Here is a 20,515-nt window from a genome sequence, read left to right as displayed (position 1 = left end):
TGGCTTTTACTATACGGACCTTTGTTGGCAAGGTGATGTCTCTGCTCTTTAAGATGTTGTCTAGGTTTGCCGCCGCCTTTCTCCCAAGGAGCAGGCATCTTTTAATTTCGTGACTGCTGTCACCATCTGCAGTGATCATTCCTAATTTATCCACCTGAATTTAACGAAAACACACAAGGGGTGGGGTGGACAAAAGGGGCCAAGATCCAGGAATTCAAGACTTGTGGTTCTTTGCAGTCAAGTCTAAGAGGGATAAGAGGAGGGAAACTGGGAATTAAGGCTGTCAGGTTCAAAGTCAGAGAACATGGATGCTTTTAAATCCCCTGCTGCAGGCAGGACCCTAGGCAACCACAGCTTCCCTTGCCCATTCCTCTCCCAAACAATTATCCACCAGGGACCCCTATTAACTGTGTGCCATGTAGCAAGGTGGCGAGAATGGATGACAGGGCCTGAGAGGGAACATCATGGGTAAATTTATAAGTGTTTGAATATTCTCCAGCTTTGAATTAAGACAACTATTAACTAGAACAGCCCTTACCCAACTAACCAATGAAGCAAGCTATTTCAGGACAGATCCAAATATGTGCAAAGTTAAGTTTTTACCTTTATCCATTCGTCCAATCAGAGCCAGTCCTACCATTAGGTCAACTGGGGTGGCCACCTCAGGCAGATTTTTTGAGCATCTCAAAAGGACAGTAAATTGTCCATTATTTATTACTGTATTTTTGCTGCCAAGTTGCGGGGAGAGGCTCATATTGGATTTTCGGCCTTAGATGCCAAAATTAACTTGACTGGCCTGGATAACCCTGTGCCTTGATTTGGGTGACAGTAGGAGCAGGGTTGGGGCCGTTTGTTGCTCTGTCTTCAGGCAGCAAAATGTCCTGGGCCAGCTCTGGAAAATCTGTGCATAAAGCAAAATTTATACACAGGAAACTTGCCAAGTGTGGTGAGGGAAAGGCACACTACCCCCAGGCAATTCTCCTTCATGTGTTGAGAGGCCTACACCTCTAGGGTACCAATGCTTTGTACGGCTCATCCAAAGAAACTTGGCTAAAACACACAAAACAGGAAGATAATAAAGGACAGTGCTGCCCTCCGCTGGTTCAGTATATTCCGACATCCAAAATGCAGTAATAACGCAAGGAAAGTCCTGTCCAGAATCATTCCCACAATGGCCAAGTATGTTTCTGAGACGCCCACAAGCAGGACACTAGGGCAACTGCCCTCTTCCCATTACTGCTCCAAAGCAAATGGAAATTCAGAGGTTCAGACTACAAATCTGGAGGTAGAATAGCTAGCTAGTCATCTCAGTATCAGCTTTACCTATCATGAATTTTTCTAATCCACTTTAAGTCACTTAAATTAGTGGTAGTCATATCTTGTGGCCGTGAATCCCAGTTTTCTGTGAACTGTCTGAAGTACTTCCTCTTATCCTGGATTTTCAGTTTCGCTGGATTTCCCTGAAGCATCTGCCCACCTTTACTAAGATTTTGTCTCCACTGGTATTCTTACGTATGCTGTATTATTTTTTGTGTTTACATCTTTTTATATAAAAAAATCAAGCCACCTAGAAGACTCTGGTAATGGGGGCAGCATAGGTGTGCCAAAAATAAATGCCCCTTACACCAAACTGAAAAGCTCCCAATATTGCTTTTCCGCATAGGAGAGGTGCTCCAGCCAGTGATCATTTCAGTTGTTCAGCTTTCAGTGTTGCATTATAAGACTGGTTTTCAGCCTCATTTCAGGAACTTTTTATATTCATACCTCCAAATCAAGCTTACCCAAGAGTTCATCAGATTACTTAATTTGCCATATAGCTTTATGTGCTCAGCTAACGTTTATGCAGGTTAGTAGATGAACCCAGTTTGAAATGGCAGAATGACTTATCTGTGACCTGCATTTGGTGACAAACCATTTAGAGAGTTCACCAAGTGCAAATCTGAACCGCCTTGACTTTTCCCAACTAAACAAAGTTTAAAACCAAGTCCAAAAGGACGACTCACACTGAAACATTCCTGTTTGGTACCAAGTTGCCTTAAGGACTATCTATGCCTATATAAACTTGCATCACAATTAAGATCAGGTTCAAGAACCCTGTCTGCTGTCCCACCAACACATGAAGTTGAAAGGACAAGTGCCAGAAACAGGGCCTTCCCGTTGGTGGTGCCAGGCTTTCTTCTTCTTGTCCTTCTCTTGAAGACTTAATAAATGCTTTTAGTGCAGTTTTAAGACGTTACATAGCCCCTACTTGGCAACAGGTGTTTGTCGATAGTTTTAGATTGTTGAACTGCAACTGAATTGTAACTTTATTGCTTTTCTGTTTTTAATTTTGTACACCACTCTGCACCACGTCTTTTAGAAAAGCGGTATATTAAAAAAATATTTATATACTGCTTTCCAGGTGAACCTCAAAATGTTTTTACAGGAAAATATTTCAAATAAACATTATTAAAAAATATTTAATAAAATAGTAAATATAAACTACAGAGGAAAAACTACGGAGGAAGAAAAACACTTCTAAAAAGCCAGATCTGTTTCCCCCCTAGCCCTGTGGTGGCAATTGTGGGAGGGAAGACAGTTGTTAAAGTTCTGTGTGCACAAAGAAGCACACACCATGCGGCTGTTTGGTTTGACAGGTTCAGATGCCCCTCGTGTCATAACAAATCCCAGCATTCATCACCTCTTCCCACATCAAGGTAGCTTAACACTGGTGCCATAGGACAATTTAAACGGTCGTGGTGGTAAGGGATGCAGAGGCCAGTATTCTGAATGAGCAAATTCATTTGGACACAGAGGGAGATCATTCTGCTCGGCTGACTTGCCTTAAGAACTCCCTTGCTGGATCAGGCCAAAGGCCTGAAAAGCAGCTAACCAGATGTTTCCAGGAAAGCCCATGGCTACCCCAACATACTGCCTCTAAACCGAGGTCACATTTAGCTTGCATGGCTAGCACACACATAGAAAGGCCCTTCTTTGCTTAGATTTGCCTAGCTTCCTTTTGAAAACAAACAAACAACTAAGTTAGTGGTCAAAACCACAACTCGGAGCAATGAATTCCTTAATTATGTGTTGTGCAGAGAACCATTCTCGTTATCCTTCATCAACCAATTTCAGCAAAGCAATCCTGAAATCCAACAGTAAAGAATCCTCTTTCCCTTTACCTGCTCCTCACGGTTCACAATCTTATCCACCTCTATAAAGTCTCTTCTTTGATATCTTCCCCCCCCCCAAAACCGTAAAGCAGCAACCTCTTTTTAAAGCCCTCCGTCAAAAAGGAAGATGCTCCCCATTTCCGATCCTCTTATTTCGATGCTCCTCTGCGCTTCTATTAACATCCTTTTTAACGGTAAGGGCAGAGCATTCTCAACGTGGGCCGCTGGTTTTAGATGATGGCACAACCAAACATTAAGAGCCTTCTTAAGAAAAAAAAGGCATTTAATAGATTTTCCTGCTTTTATAATTTAAATAACTTAAAGACGGAAAAGAAGAAAAATCTGACAGGGGCGAGACAGACTTGGACTGCAGCCTCAACGTGAAGGTGGGAGAGGAAGAGAGAGGAGAAATGGAGAATGTACTTGTGGAACCCCAACGCCCACCACACCCACCCACCCTGTGTGCCAGACCCCACCCCGTCCCCGCTGGCCCCTAAAGCCGCCGGAGAGCTCGCTTCTTGTCGGTCTTCTTCTTGGAAGCCAGTTTCTTGTCCCTGTCGCCTGCATGTTTCTTAGCCATGGGGCCTTCCCCAGAGGCACTGGCCGAAGAAGAGCAAGGCTCGGCAGGGTCCTTGGTGCGCAGGCCGGACGAAGGCTGGGCATGGATCTCCGTCAGGAGGCGGGCCCGGGAGGCATATTCCTCATAGTTCTCCAGCAGGAGGCGCCCTGCTTCCTCGTTCAGGGCCGATTCTGGATTGGGATGGATCAGCAAACACTTGATGGTCTATGAGGGGAACAAGGAGCGAGGGCAGTCAGAACCAGGGGAAGGCGAGACATTTTCAGAGTGTCAGGCAGAGAGCCTTCTTGGCAGTGGTGCCCACCCTGTGGAACACCCTCCCACCAGTTGTCAAGGAAATAAACAGCTATCTGACTTTTAGAAGACATCTGAAGGCAGCCCTGTTTAGGGAAGTTTTTTATGATTGATCTTTTATTGTGCTTTTTATATCCTGTTAGAAGCCACCCAGAGTGGCTGGGGAGGCCCGGCCAGATGGGCAGGGTTTAAGTAATAAATTATTTATTATTATTATTATTATTATTATTATTATTATTATTATTATTTGAGGGAAAGAATCCAGCAAGCTCTGCCATTGGCCAGCCAAACAAGGGCATCTCAGGAAGTTGTGCCCACTCTCACTCTCTCCCAGGAGCAGCAGCAGGACAGGAGGAAGACCAGCATGGTCTCAGCCACTGCTTAGCTGCTGCTTCCCTCTGCCCCAGCAATAAATCTGCTTCATGAACCAGTTGTCTTTGGACTGCTAAAGTGAGGAGAAAGATGCACTGACCCCTGTCAGCAGTCAGTGGGTCACAAGCTGCTAGGCACCTTTTTACATATTGCCTGAATATTTATTCATTCATTCATTCATTCATTCATTCATTCATTCCATTTATATATACAACCTTTGTCTTCCAAGGAGGTCAATGTGGTGTACAAGGTTCTCCTACCCCATTTCATTCTCACAACAACCTCGTGAGGTAGGTTAGGCTAAGAGCTTCATGGCTGAGTGGGGACTTGAACCCCAGTCTCCCAGGTCATAGTCCAGCACTCTAACCATTATACCACACTGGCTGCCTTCCCCAATGTGGTGCTCTCCTGATGTTTTGTACTGCAGCTCCCTTTGGCCGCACCAGCTGACATGGCCAGTAGTTGGGGCTGATGGAAATTGTAGACAAAAATTTCTGGAGGGCATCAAGCTGCCCATGTGTTGTAAGTTGCCCTTTGGAAATCATTCAGTTCTAGAGATGGGGCATAACTCTGAAGCAGAGTTGAGTTCTGCCTGCGGAAGCTTCTCACTCTCAGCCCGACACCAGATTCAGATTAAAAAGTGGAGCCAGGAACAAGGTACTCTATTATCACCTCGGTACAGATATGTGCTTGTGAAAAAGGAGTGTTGCTGGTTTGAAAGTGCCTGTCAAAAGCTCAAAGCTTGTGGGAAGTGAATGAGTTGAGAAAAGGCTAAGGAAGCAGCAAGCAACCTTCCTGACATGCAAGCGTTTTACTAGCAGGGATATTATAAGTGGATGATTTCAAAGCAAGATTCTTCTCTCATACATTCTGAGGTGGAACAGACAACAGGAACTGTCCTGCATTGCAGTATGTTTTTTCATTTAGTCACCATGATGGAGAGCTGCAATTCAAATTCAGGAAAAAGCAGCTAATGTTCTGGGGCCCCAGGACCACCAAAATACTGTGGCATCATCTATCCCTAGCTCCCACAGAGTCTGATCTCTGTTGCTTCAAACGTTACCTAACTTAAAGATTGGAAAGGTGGTAGGAAACTTAGAAAGGAGCAAGTTTTTATGGCCGCTGACTAAGGTGTTTTTAACTTACACATCACCTCCCTTTTAACTGATTCCTTAAATTTAAATACTTCAATATACTGCCAAAATATTAAGAGTTGCTTAGACCTATCCACTTGCATGGGAAGAACCCATAAGAAAATGGTCATATTCCCAATGACAGGGGCAAACCAGCACAGCATCAAAACTAGCAATCGGTACTGACCGATTAACACATGCTCACTAATCAACTTGTCAATTAATCTACCAATTAATGCTTATTGCCCTGTTTTAAAATGCTTGTGCTGCACATTCTCTCTTCCTCCTGCCTCACTCTCTTTCAGCCCACCAATTATCACATCGTTTCCTTGAATGCTTGGGTGGACCCCTGGTTAGGTACAAAATGGGGACAATCTAAAAATGACCTTGGTGGTTTCTGAACACAAACTTCTCCAGGTACACAAAAGTCAAGTTGCCTATTAATCCAGAATAATCACCATCCAGCCCTCTAAAACAAGAGTTAAAACAAAAGCTATAGGAAACCCTATGTTAACAGGCTACTGTAAATATTTGGATACATTTATTATAATGAAATACAGGGTCCGGTGGCACTATATAAAAGAATTTTTCTCATCGTTTATTTTGCATGGCTTCATCGTGTAAAACTGAATCCTCAGCTTTAGTGCTTTTCATGGTTTGTTACAATGACCTTTTCTCCATTTTAAACCGCACTATCATATTGTTTTGTGTTTTTAATATATTCAGTTTTATACTTTGGGTTATTTTTTAAAATAACATTAACCCAGGTACCTTTTTTTTTTCAGAAGGAGGGTGGAAATTGGCCTGCTTGAAATAGAGATATTAGAGATATTAGGGTGGGAGGGATGCATGGCACTTGGTTTAGAAAACTCTGCTACTGTACAGCCCCAGCCAGCACAGACCACCTGGTCAGGGATGATGGGTGCAATGGCACAAACCTGGAGGGCCACATGCTCCTCATCCCTGCCATACAGAGAGATTTTAGGAAAGGTGACAAGGAAAAATGGCACTGAGCAGCCACCCCTGAGCCCTTTAGTGCTCTGCAGCACTTATGGAGGAAGGTTTCAGAAGGGTGGGAAGGGACAATTGGTGTCTTTCTGTTTAGGCTGCTTTTTGTTCTGTGCTTTTATTGTAAATTGCCTGGGGTGTTCTATACATCAAATTATCTATACCTCTTTTAAACAAAGTCAGGCACCACAATCCCCTGTTCTCACTGCCAACTTGGAAAATGAGGCTTTGGTTCCAGAATGCTGGTTTGTGGCATGCAGGAAGCCAGTCTTCAGCACACAGGCAGAGGGCAAGCCCTAGCCAATGACTGCTCTCCCCAGGGACAGCGTGGCTGATGCCAACTTTATTATCCAATCAGCACCAAGGGAAGTTTTTTTTCTTCTCCTAAGAGATAATATTATAAATATTATATTATAATATTACAAACAATATATTATTATTATTATTATTATTATTATTATTATTATTATTATTATTTAATGTTGAATGCTGTATTGTGTTTTTAATATTCGATTGGGAGCCACCCAGAGTGGCTGGAGAAACCCAGCCAGATGGGTGGGGTATAAATGTTGTTATTATTATTATTTCTTTGTTTATTGCTGTTTTTACTTTTGCTTTTAGTTAATGTTTCTTTTGAAATTAAATTTTGATGTGATTTGGATGTAATAATAATAATAATAATAAGAATAATAATAGTGTTGCTGTGTGAACTACCTTGGAAGCATCAGTGGAAAGGTACTGTTGGAAATCTTTTAAATAACTAGTTAAAAGAGGGCAGGCTGGTTGGGCAGCGTGCCAAGAATCAGGTTGAGCATCTTCTCAGTGGAGCTCATACCCTTATGAACCAATCCCTCCAAGTAACAACAGGTTGCCGCCACCTGAATTAGATACCCTGTGCTGGAACACAGGAGCCACATGACACCAAACATGAAAGGAAATGAAGAAGCGGCACTGAAAGACACATCCTGACTATTAACAGAAAGAGGGAGGTCTCAGTTTGCTCCAGCACCAAGTTTGTAAACTGCATTGAAGTTTGTTAAAAACTTAATTAAATTTTTTAGCATGAAAACAAAGTCCAGAGGTCTGGTTTAATGCACTGATGCCAAGAGCTAAACAGTTCCTGGTTCAATGCTCTGCCATGACTCATCACTGGACAGCTTTGGCCAAGCCATTTTTCTCTGTCACTTGAATGGGACATTTGCAGGACACTTCATGGTAGGTTTTGCTTTAGGTTGAACCATTCTCCCCACTGGCCTAGATAAGCCCAGGACCAAGCAAAGAGAGGGACCATGGCTCAGAGGTGAGACACGTGTTTCGCATGCAGTTTAATCCCTGGTATTGCCTACTGAAAGGATCTTAGGCTCCAGGCAAAAGAAATGTATCTCCCTACTTGAAACCCTGTCCCACCAATGCCAATCAGTATAGAAAGTACTGGACGATAAGACTGACCAGGTGAATTAACAATATTAACAATTTTGGGTTACACCCCAATTCAGGACCCAAACAGACCATTTTGCGATGTAACCCAGTAAAAACCACACTCACCAGCAGGACATGTCGGATGCCCAGTTCCGCTTTCCAGTCCTTCTTGAGGACGTTGACGCAGATCTCGCCATTGGCCCCCACGTTGGGGTGGAATATTTTGGTCAGGAAGTAGCCTTTGGGTGGGCTGGCTGGAAAGTCTTTGCCGAGGATGAGCTTCATGCGGAAGAGGCCACCGGAATATGGGGTACCCTCTGCAGCAGGAACAGGAGAAGGGTTGTCTCAGCAATACTGCAGGATGGCATCTCCCACTCATTGTACCCCACACATGGTTTAAACCACAGCTCAGTTATCTCTGATGTCCAGCTAACTATTTTGCTTTGTTGGCGGCCTGATCCCAAGGAGTGCTCCCTTTTCCCATATGACCACTTCTCCACTTTTTGGGAACGCCAATATGGCCTCCTCTAGATTCCATCTTCTACAGCAGCCATGATGATCCACAAGACCTTGGGAGCTAAAAAAGATGCTGGCCAAGCTATTGGTACCTGAGTGTTGTTTATGATGTGGTTGGTGCTCTGTACCACATTGGGAACAAATTATTTTGTAAAAATTTGTATACTGCCCTATACCTGCAGGTCTCAGGGTGGATCACAAGATAAAATCATGATATAAAAACACAGAATACATAATCAAAATAAAAACAAGAACAATCCAATAACTCCCCCCTCTCAAGCACATTATAGGTAAGGGACCCATGGACAGTTAAATTTAGTCAAAGGAGATTACGTGGTGTGGCACTCATCTCTGCTTTCAGGCCAAGGGAACCGGTGTCTGTCTACAGACAGCATTCCAGGTCATGTAACCAGCATGACTAAACCGCTACTGGTGCACAGAGGACTGTGATGAGTGCCAGAGCGCATGGAAATGCATTTACCTTCCCAATGCAGTGGTACCTATTTATCTACTTGTACTGGTGTGCTTTCAAACTGCTAGGTTGGCAGGAGCTGGGACAGAGCAACGGGAGCTCACTACATCGGGCGGATTCGAACTGCCAACCTTATGATCAGCAAGCTCAGTGGTTTAGACCACAGCATTATAACACCCCCCAACAAATGATATGTGTCAGGGGCTCAGGAGCAGAGGCACAGGGGAGAGAGGAAATGGAGAGCGAAGGGGAAGAATCTGAGGGCAGCGTAGGGGAGTATGACAGTGGCACGAGAGATTCCATGAGCTTCTCCAGCGAATCAGAAGATTCCCAGAGGGGGGCGCCGAGGGCCAGGGCAAAGGGGGTCCCAGGGGGGATGCACCAGAAGCAAGGGGCCAGCGGGAACTCCCAAAGCAGCAGCGGGAGATCAGGACCAGCTCCCCCACCAGAGCATAGTGGGGGGGAAGACTCCCATGTATCAGGGCCAGCGTCTCCTCCAGCAGGGAGAGAAGATGAGTCAGGACTGACCACGCCTCTATCAGAGAGTGAGGGAACGGAGGGGAAGTCAGGTCCAGCTAGCCTCCCCGAAGGGGGAAGCAGTGACAGGAGCAGTGTAACAGTCAGGAGAAAGGTTGCCGGCTGGGCGCACGCGCCAAGTTCGAATGTACAGGCACGCGGGACAGCAGAAAACCCGGATTGGGAACCAGGTCCTAAAGCCCGCCGGAGGCAGGGGGAAGACTCAGGGGACTCAGCGTCAGAAGAGTCTAGAAAGGGCAAGACCCCAGCGGACAGGCGGACCCAGAGGGGGAAAGAGCAAAGGAAGAGGTGGAGCAAGGCTAGAGTCTTAAACTGGTGTCTGGGGGGAGGAGATTCAGACGGAGCTTCAGCGGTCTAGAGTTTGAGACGTAGAGCTGCGCGCCGCGGCTTTGAAATCGAAACTGAACGTCAGTAAAGACTTTTGTATATAACAACGAACTGGCGTTGGTCCTTTGTGAGCTGGGATCTCGGGCAGCTCTGACAATATGCCTTGTCAAAGACTGTGCAATTTTCACTGAAAAAGGAGGGGAAAGTAATTTGACTCCTAAATTATTATTTTCTTGGACAGTGTTCTGAGGCAACAATGGTTGATACTATCATCATCCTCACGTCTCTGGATTAGCAGAACTTTCTTCTATTACCGTTGAATATGTACTTTTATTCCTGATTCAGCCCTGCTTAAATTCAGAGAAAACCTCTGTTCTTCTTTTCATGTATTGTATCTGAAGTCCCAGAACTTAATACATTGATCCAGTATTTGTGACTTGGCATGTTCCGTGTTCCTTATTTATTTATTTCTAATTAAACTGGAATGAAAGAGGGTTATAAAACATGAAATGAGCACTGCAGGAGTGAAGTGAATGACGCATTTCAATGCTATTTGGTGGCTGCCTAAGTATACACAGAATAAACTCAGGGAATAGAGGTTTATCTTTTAGAACGCTCTGGTTGGTCACAAGACAAAAAAAGATGACATTTTAAAAGTTAATAGTTAAAAGTTAAAGTTTATATAGGCCTAGATGAAATTATGAGTGTGTTATATTAAAACGCAAAATGTTTCTGTTTTCCCATTTTATTTCTGGTGTGGTTTTATTGCTAGAAGACAGACATTATATGGTCTTGCTGTGGAAACTGAGAACTTGGTATTTCAAGAAAACTGAATCTTCTCTTCAGTTAAGAGAGAATGTCCCAAATGTTAGATAAAGCCCACCCATACCTCTGTTACATTAGAGAACTCTTCTCTCTCTGAAACACCACGTTTAGAGATAAAAGATTCTACTTTGGGCAATGAGGCTGAAAAATCATAGACAGAGAGAGATTGTAAATCTGATACAAAAAAGTCTCAAGGTTCCTCTTCGTCTCAACAATATTTACAACCCAACTGAAATAAGGAAGGATTCTTAGTGTACAAGGAGGAAAAAGAGAAGAAACAATCCAGAATTTTGGGGTTGTCATTATAAATTAATGAAAGGCTAATTTTTAATGAGTATATTATTCATATGTGTGTAACTGAAGGAAACAAACTAGAGTGTACCCTAATTTTTGTACCCTAATTTTGCTTCCTTTTTAGAATTATTTAGCCCAGTTTTGCTTTTTCTCCAGCAACTCTCCTGAATACTGAAGGCTTGCTGACTTCTTTTTTTAAGGAGCTAACTAATAAGTCTAGTCCCCCCTTTTTTTCTTTTAGCCTTCACCCCAAGCCCTTTTCTGGGGCAAGGTTGTCTACTTGCAAGGCAGATATTTTTACTCCTCTCAGCACAAGCTTCATAGGGGCTAGATTTTTCTTTTCCCTTTTAATTTCCAGTTTGGGGCTCCAGGATTCATTCACCAGTTGAAACCAGTGGACCTCAACTTTGGTAGATATGGACCCTCCTGAACATTTCTTAGAACCAGGGGTGGGAAAAGGGTTAATTTGGTTTTATTGCTAGAAGTCTGAAAGTATATGGTCGCGCTGTGGAAACTGAGAACTTGGTATTCCTAGAGAATTAAAACTTCTCTTCTGCTAAAAGAGAGAATACTGGCCCAATGGGCTGTCTCCAATGTTAGCCCTAGACCCATTGATATCGATGGGCATAATCAACACAGGCCCATTAATTTCAGCACATCTACTCAGAGTATAATTTAACTGGATACACCCCAATAGTCCTGACCTCCTGTATTCTACTCCAGTGTTATGTCTGCACTGAGCCACGGCTCAAGGCGGCAGCTTGGTTCCAGAGCTTCCCTCCGCCTACAAGACCCCACCCAACTGTCTTATTTCTAACCACAAGGTTAGAATATATAAATATATATATGTATCATATATACATATATATTATACAGTCATACCTCTTGTTACATTTGCTTCAGGTTAAATCTTTTCAGGTTGCGTCCTGCGGCAACCCAGAAGTACCAGAAAGGGTGCGCAGATGCTCAAAATGATGTCACGCGCATGCACAGAAGCGGCAAATTGCGACCCGCGCACACGCGGGTTGCATTTTGCTCATGTTGTGAACTGGGCTCCAGAACAGATCCCGTTCACAACCAGAGGTACCACTGTAAATACCTGCATGATATAAGCAGCACAAAGGTATCTGGATTCCCTCACAGGAGGTGCGGAAGAGAGCTCCTTTCCCTATCCTGGAAGCAGGTGACGGGAACAAGCTCTCCTGGACAACAAAGGAATATTGATGGGAAGCTAAATTTATGCTGCCTGTGGAGAAGAGCCCCACAACCCCTTAAAAGAGTCACCTTTCCATTCTTGCTTGGACAATGCCACCTGGCACTGTTGCCCTTTTCACAACCCATAAGCTAGAGCTCTGCTGTACTTGATGCAGGTACTGCCCTCTGCCTCCTAACCACATGTTTTTTTTTTAAAAAGGGAGTCTCGGAAAGCAAACCCCACATGCCCCTTCTTACCAGGTCCTTCAATGGTAACTTGCACATCTGTGATGTCCTCCTCATTAGGGAATACTTTGATGCCTTCGGGTGGGTCTGAGGTCAGAGTGGAGACTTCCCTGTAGACCAGCCGAATCACGTGGGGAGGCAAATTTTCTACATTGGAATTCTGCAGGACAGAAAAGGTGGGAGAGGGAAAAGCAAAGAAGAATATGGTTCTTAGCTGAAACACAGTCCCTGCATGGATCTGCCACACGCTACTCTTGAAGGGGGAAGGGCTGACCAATATTGGGAGTGACAATGTGCTGCAGAATGCCTGAAAAGTTGCATAGAGGGTGACCAACAGATGTACCCAAGAGCCAACAGCAACACAGAACAGGAAGACCAGCTCTAGGCACTAGTAATACTCAGATTTACTTGGGGGAGGAAAGCATAGTGCATGTAAAAGGTGCTTACTTGGGTCAAACACACACACACCTGTGGAGAAACACCACCATCCAAAATAAGCCTCCACTTCCTAGTCTTCTCCCAGCAAAGTCAGTGAATCATTAAATAGCTACTTGCTTTCCAAGACATGTCACTGGAACACTGTCTTCTGCCAGCATGCCACTTGAAATGCTTACTCCTAAGTAATCTCCCCATAACCCACATGAACCTGCCAATTCAAGCAGCAGCGCAGTCTGCTTCCTATGTTTACTCACAAGTAGGCTCCCCGAAAGCTGTTTCATGCAGCAGGAGGATGACAAAACATAGGATCCATTTCAAAATGCACTTTCTTCTGATTAATTCTCACTCACCAAGAATTATGCATGTCTTATTTTTAAAGTAATTTTTGTTGATGAGCCCCCGACTGCAAAACCCAAAGACAGTCTAATTTCTCTCCACTAAAAACCATGTACCTCTAGCCTGAAAAGACACACCCACACAGAGACTCAGGGAGAGAGATCCAAGGCAAAACAGCACAAATTAAAATGGACTTTTGAACAGCCACTCACCTGCCTGCACATGGCAAGCAAGAACCAGGGATGCTTTATAAACTGGAAGAACCCTTTTTAAAATTAACACTATATATATATACATATATATATATATATATATATATATATATATATATATGCGCGCATAAGCTCATGGGCAACTACACTGTATACAGAGTCTTCGTTGCAAGGCAGAAATAAACACATATGGGAAGAGTGACATGAAGACACACCCATCCCAAATAGCAAAGGCGCATCAAATTAGACAGAGTAAAAGAAAAAGGAACAGCTTGTTTGCGCAAATTGATTTATCTTGTTTCATTTATCAATTGCTTCCAAAGGGATCAGAAGCCCAATGGTAAGTATTTTAAAGCAATATTACATCCCTCATAGCGGCAATTCTTGAAAGCACAGGCACAATTCCTCCTCAAAACTGCCTGAGTGGAACTTCCAGGGATGAGGAAGGAAGGGATGGGAAGCAGCTACTTTGCAGCCCTGAGCTCGCAGTCCTTTGGTGGAGCACAAACTCTCATAACTGTCAAGACAACAAGGCTAGATGTGTTACGAAGAGCCAAAGTCACGTTGGCTCAAGAATCCCAGCATTCAAAAGTACTAATTGGTGGGGACAGTGTCAAATCCTACGTAAAACCCTTCCACCCCCAAGGCAAATGCTGCTACTTGAAAAGCCAATGTGGGTGAGTGTGGTGAGGACGGGGAGGGCTGTATTAGGATCAGAGAGGCAAGTTCAGTCACAAAGCCCACTGCGTGACCTTGGGCCGATCACACACTCTCAGAACAACCTACTGTGCTTCACAGTTTAATTGTGAGGGTAAAACGGGAGAGTGAAATACAAGAATCATGGGCACAGCCCTTGAACTCCTTGGAGAAGAGGCAAGAGTAAAATGTAATAATGGATTGAGAAAATACACTAGCAAGGTAGCTTTCACAGCAAAAGTTGAATCTGACTTCTCAAAAGCCTGCTGCCAATATTGCAGCACTGCTTTCAAACACAACAAATCTGGAGTGGCTGGGCTTTTTCTAACCCTCTTTTGCACACACGGGTTTGTATGTTTTTAATTTCAGGTGAGAAATGGGGGTCAAAGCAAGCAGACACACACAAATTAAGCAGATACCTGAATCACAGTTTTATTTGGGGCTGTTCAGATGGTGTGTGACCCCCAACTCAAATGAGGTAGCCAGAAAAATGGGGAGCAGGCCTCAGGCCTACAGTTTCCCAATTCACTCTCCTCACTTACTAAGCCAATGGACAAAGGCAAGGGATTCCATGATTGTTCAAAGCAGAGATTAAATCTGGCAAAGCAGAGGAGATTCCCCATTCAAACAAACACAGGATCTCTTGGTCTGTTAGTCACTTTTTCAGTGTGTGTGTGTGTGATAGTGAATGAGTGAGTGAGTGAAATAGAGAGAAAGAAAACACACAGGAGAAGGCAAGTCTGCTCTCACCTTTCACCCCCCCCCCCTAATCCTGAGAACACCTCATCTAAACAGCCCCCCCAATTGCTATTTATTTATATTTTGACACCTGTCAACTGTAGATCCTCATTTGTACCGTCAGAAGGAATTAAGTGGCCTGCATTGCCAGCAAATATTGACACACAAAAGCAGGACAATTGCGAAGGAAGAAAACCTTTTGTACTTAGGTTACGCAAAGTCTTTAGGCAAGGAATGCCTTAACTTTTCCCTCAGACACAATGTGTATTTGTGGGTGTACAATTTTTGTTACTTGGCTGTCATTTCTACAAACACTCCACCTCAGTTCAACATCATAGGGTGGCTATTTGCAGCCTCTGCTTCTCAGACCAATTCTGCACACACCCTAAAGGTGCCCACATACGTCTTCCAGAGTGCTAAAGGGGTTGCCCACTTGCCATTTTAAAAGGAGCAAGCTGACCTAGCTTCCAACATGCACCAGCTCTCCCTGGGGAGTTCTTTCCCATCTCTCTCTCTCTGACTCCAGTAGAAACGAAGTTTTACTACTGTAGCGTACATAGACACAAAAGCATGTAGCCCAAAACTGAAAAATAAACAATTTGGGTCACAGTCTAACTCAGACTCTCTATCAATCTTGCATCCTCAGATTATGTTGGACTAGCTAGCAGGACCAGTGGCCAGGGATGATTTTAGTCCAACAACACCTGGGGACCTAAAGTTGTGAAAGGCTAGTCTAATTAGTTAACTACATCCACAGCCTCCTCTACCAGAAATACAGAGAAGGCCACATTTAAACAGGACACTCCACAATACCATTTCTGATCCCATCTGGATCAAAGCAATGTGTCCCACGTTGCTGGATGTTTTTTCCTTGGGATCCTCCAAAGCTAACAAAAATCAGATTCCATGCCAGGCTCATTCTAATGGAACTTAAAACACAAAGTCACCAACAGTGGGAATGCTGCCCCCAAAGGGCATTTCAAGAGTAAACCAATAGTAAGGATGTCAAATGGCAAAAATGTATCACCCTTGGCTATAAAGGAAGACATCAGAAGAGGCATCCTAGCATCTCTTTGGAGTAACTGTAAAATAAAGTACCAACACTCAAGAGCATACAGATAAAGAACACACTAACAAGGAGAAAAATATTACACACCACTATGTATTAGCTTTCTACATGGAACATTTTCATTTCTTCCATAAAAGTCGTCCCTTCTGCTTAAGTTACATAGTGCTTAACCTCCACTGACACACACATACACTATGTGCTGAGAAACTACTAATGGTTTTTGATAGATTACAAAAAAAATAAAGTTATCATGGAAGCTCAGTCCTTCCCTGCACACAAAACTGCTGCCTGTGTGTAAACCATCTGCTGGGGGCTGGGGTTGGGGAAGAGGAGAGAGCACTGCTTGCCAAGGATTCGTCCCATGAGAAAGAGTTTACAATTAAACACATCTGAAAGCATGTAAGAGGTCAAAGGACTGCGCAGGTCTCAAATACAAGATGAAAATTTAACAACATGTATGCAGCACTGCACATAGAAAAATATACCCAAGGGAACCAAAGGCCTAGACTCGAACAAATCAAGACAAAAGGTTTTTAAAAGGCTAACCAACTTTATAGACCTTAAAGAAGTACTCTTACAACTCCACTGAGTAGAAGAGTTTGCAAACATGGAGGATTTTGCTTTGAGAGAAAGGGGGAGAAGGAGAAGACAAACTGTTCAGAGTACTGCTGTATCTTCCTAAATCCTCATACTACGAAAAAATAAAACTACTCAGAAAGCAAACTCTAGATGCCTCCCAATACAATCCTATATGTTTATTCAGGAGCAAGTCTCATGGTGTTCAATGTCCAGGATTCCAGCCTTAATAAAGAATGTCTGAGATATGTTTCCCCATATGTAAAAAGAACAATCCACCTTTTCTATTATGTATTATTTTGTACAAGTGATGACTTTCTGTGTTTGCAGCAAGGAATAGGCCTTTAGCCCTGCACCTGGAAATCAAACAAAATACAAGATATTTTGGAAGGCACTGGAAAGAAATACATTCTGTCTTTCACTTATAAATCAAACAATATAAAATATGCCTCAACAAATATGATCCAAACAGGGAATGTAATTAAATTCTAGAAAAGCAAAGGTGGCTATTAGCAAAATGCATTATTTACCCTGTAAGGAATCTATTGTCCCAAATAAATATCTGAGGATTTTTTAAAGACCTTGATACTCTCAATAATGTGTGTTTTTCATATGGAACATGCATCAAGGATGCCACAGCTCACACATCCAAGAAAGGAAACAGGAGGAGCAAAGTTGTAACAAAGGATGGAAAATATTGTGGCAAGTGGGGAATTAAGTTTTTTTCAAGTTTGACTTCCAGTGTGGGTAACTGCCCACACCTCCTATACAAAAATTATTCCTCCCATAAACACTTTTAAAATGTCTGACTTCATTAGGGTTTTATACCAGGGATGGAGAACCTGCAGCCCTCCAGCTGTTGTTGGATTCCAACTTCCATCATCCCCAGTCAACATGGCCAATGGTCAGAGATGGTGGCAGTAGGAGTCCAATAACAGCTTCCCCACCCTGCTTAATTTAAACAAATACTCAGAGAAACTGGCATCACTACATCTGTTATACTTGCACCTCCATTTTTAAATGCCTTTCCAGTGTACTCATTCCACACCAAAGAATATGGGCCTCTTTCACCATATTTTAAGATGAGTTCCTTTAGGAATTGAGAAGCTCCTTCTGAATGTTTCTCTTTCTCTTCATATTTCATCAGTAGCTCCTCTATTAGGATTCCTCCTCTATTATGACACCCCTAAGCCTGGCACTAGATCTTAACCCACACCTGACACTAGATCAGGAAATTCCACCTTTCTCTACACCAGGACTTCAACAGGCTTCTCACCACTCGCGCCACAAACACTGAGATACCTCCAATGCTAAATCCAAGTATCTTATTACAAGCAAATCCTATACAGAACCCCACTCTCAGATCCCTTCCCCAATACAAAACCATAACCTTGGAACCCAGCTGAAAACAGGCAGCCAAAGGTTTCACTCCATACTCTTGGATTTTGCCTACAGGCACACAAATATGAACAGATCCCCATGTTACCCATCCCCTGAACCTTTGATCGTTATTGTGCAGAAAAGTCACATGCCACCAATCCCAACCAAGTTCTGGTGGGTCCCAGAACCAAGGAGAAAACTTCAAATTAGGCATGGGCAAACGAGCCAAAAGCCACTCACCATTGTGTAGGGTCTGCACAGAGGATTGTAGAACAGCACAACCTTTAGAGGGCTCACATACGCACCTTAGTCTACACCTAAAAGATCGTGCGCCTACTCCTAACCTGGGTCAGGAGCCCCCTACCCCTATTGAAAAAACGCTAGATACTAGGGTTTAAGAAGTTCCACCTTTCCCATGCATTTACGGGGGGGAAACCAGATGTTCCCCCCACCCTCCTCCTTCTCCACGCTGTTACCAACTCGCTTATGCCACCCTCACTTTAATGAGGGTGGCCGGTGCCCAGCAAACGTTTTTATAACCCTCGGCCAAAGCCAGCCACACCCCTTTGGAACCCCAACCGCCCAATCAGGCCCGTTAGAACGGAGGGGGTCCGTTCCTCCCCCCTCCCTTCTTGGGTGCTCTCCTCGCGGAGAGCCGTTGACAACCAATGTCCGCGACGGCCGGCAGCCAATGAGGAGAGGCGTAGTGGAGAGGCGGCGCTATAGTGCCTGATTGGACGGATTTGAATACGAACGTTTGGTGAAAGCGGCGTTTAAAGGGACGATAGTTTGTTTATCTGCTAACGGTTGCGGGAAGAAACTGGGTGGGGGCGAATTTCAAATCCTTCGACTGACGCGCCGTTTCGCCAATAGAATGTGAGAGTGCGCGAGAGACGCGGCTCGGAGAAATAGTAACTTGACGTAACGAATACCAATAGGCGACGAAAAAGTGTCTGGCTGCGGGGAAAGCTCTGCCCCTGGTTCTTCTTTATTCAAACAAAGCGGGCAGGTTCCTAATTGGCCAAATGAGAAAAGTAAACCCGCCCAACTGACGACAGGAAGCAGCTAATTAGGGCTGAACAAGTTAAATATATTTCGTCTAATAATTATGCATAATGACGGGATACATTAAGAAGCGGGTGGTGCTTAACAGGGTAAATGACTGCTCGGGCGACCAGTTCGAGATGTTCTCAACCATCCTGTCCTCAGTAATGTTCATGGACATACACACTTGACAGCTGCCATTAGCACCATCTGTGAAGGAACTTCCTTCTCACTGGAAACAGCTTTAGACTGCAACTGCTCTCTGAAGGCGTTCATGATTAAGGCTGCAAACCTCTGTTCACTTACTTGGGAGTTAAGCCTCGTTGATTGTAATGGGGCTCACATCTGAGTAGACAGAGGACTACACTGAGAGAGAGAATCGGCACAAAGGTTTACCTTGGCTTAAAATGGCCATGTTGCCATATCAGTTGCTGAAGATAACACAAGTGGGCAGTGCAGCAGCTGCAACATTGTTGCCCCCGATGAAGCCCCCACAGAGGCTGCCAGCCTGAGTGGAAAGCATAATGCTGGTGGTCGACAAAAGCAAATCTTTTAAAATGTAGTATAAACACCAACAACTGGGAAACACTGGCCTGCAAGTGCTCCACTTGGAGAACAGCCTTTACCAAAGGTGTCGTGGGCTTTGAAGCTTGAACGCAGGATGAATGGGAGAAACGTGCTAAGAGGAAGGCACACTTGGCAAACCCTCACCATGATCAACTCGCCCAGAAACCTATGTGCCCACTGTGGAAGGACGTGTGGATCCAAAATTGGCCTCCACAGTCACTTATGGACTCATTGTTAAGACAATCTTACTCAGCTATTGAGTGATTGCCAAAGAGGAAGGTGTATGCAAATGCACATGGGTGGGTGTGCCAAACTGGGTCTTTGACCTGAGTAAAATAAAACCTAGTTTCACCCCTGCAAGTGGGAATAGTTGCTTTTACACTAAGTATCCTGCTTGTGGGCTTCCCAGAGGTGTATAGTTGCGACTCTATGAGAACAGAATGGACTAGGTGCACTTTTGACCTGATTCCCACAAGGGTCTTCTTAGTGCCCATCCACACTGCTGAATGTTATAGATTGTGTACCCCTTGTGCATCCTTTAATTCCCCCTCAGGAGCTGGAATCTGCCCCCCCCCTTTAATTATTCCACTGTTTTGTGTTTAATTGTTATTTGTTGAATGTGTTGGCACAAAATACATAAAAACAAGAACAGAACAATAACCTCACCTCCCACAAACACATTTAGAAAAATATAGGATGTTAGTCCACCAAAGGCATGGTTGAAGAGGAACATTTTCCCCTGGTGCTTAAAGGTGTATAATGAAGGTGCCAGGCAAGCCTCCCTGGGGACAGCATTCCACAAACAGGGAGCCACTGCAGAAAAGGCCCGTTCTTGTTTTGCCACCCTCCGGACCCTTGTGGACGAGGCACATGAAAAAAAGGCCTTAGATGATGATTGCATGGTTTTTTGTGCATAAATGTAAAGCTACCATTTTGCCTTCGCTGCATAAGGACACATTTTACCAGTAGAATACAGCATTATCAGATTTCCAGACTCTATTAAAGGTTCTGGTTTTGATCAATAAAGCCTTATTTACTTATTAAATTTATAGCTTGCCCTTCTTCCCGAAATAGCACAGGGGGGGCCACCTCT

At 44.0% G+C, this 20,515-nt stretch overlaps 1 protein-coding gene across 1 annotated transcript; it reads right to left on the bottom strand.

The window, feature by feature from the left end:
- Positions 1-3,414: 3,414 nt before the first annotated feature.
- On the bottom strand, positions 3,415-18,486 carry UBE2S (ubiquitin conjugating enzyme E2 S). Its single transcript, XM_079950759.1, has 4 exons — positions 18,052-18,486; positions 12,379-12,526; positions 8,082-8,272; positions 3,415-3,936 (listed from the first exon to the last, which is right to left on the bottom strand). The coding sequence occupies exons 1-4, from the start codon at positions 18,052-18,054 to the stop codon at positions 3,646-3,648; spliced, it is 633 nt and encodes a 210-aa protein (XP_079806885.1). The 5' UTR covers positions 18,055-18,486; the 3' UTR covers positions 3,415-3,645.
- Positions 18,487-20,515: the final 2,029 nt, after the last annotated feature.

The sequence above is a fragment of the Podarcis cretensis genome (genome assembly GCF_951804945.1).
Source record: "Podarcis cretensis genome assembly, chromosome: 13".
NCBI classification, from domain to species: Eukaryota; Metazoa; Chordata; class Lepidosauria; order Squamata; family Lacertidae; genus Podarcis; species Podarcis cretensis.
This window is presented reverse-complemented; position numbering and strand designations above follow the sequence as displayed.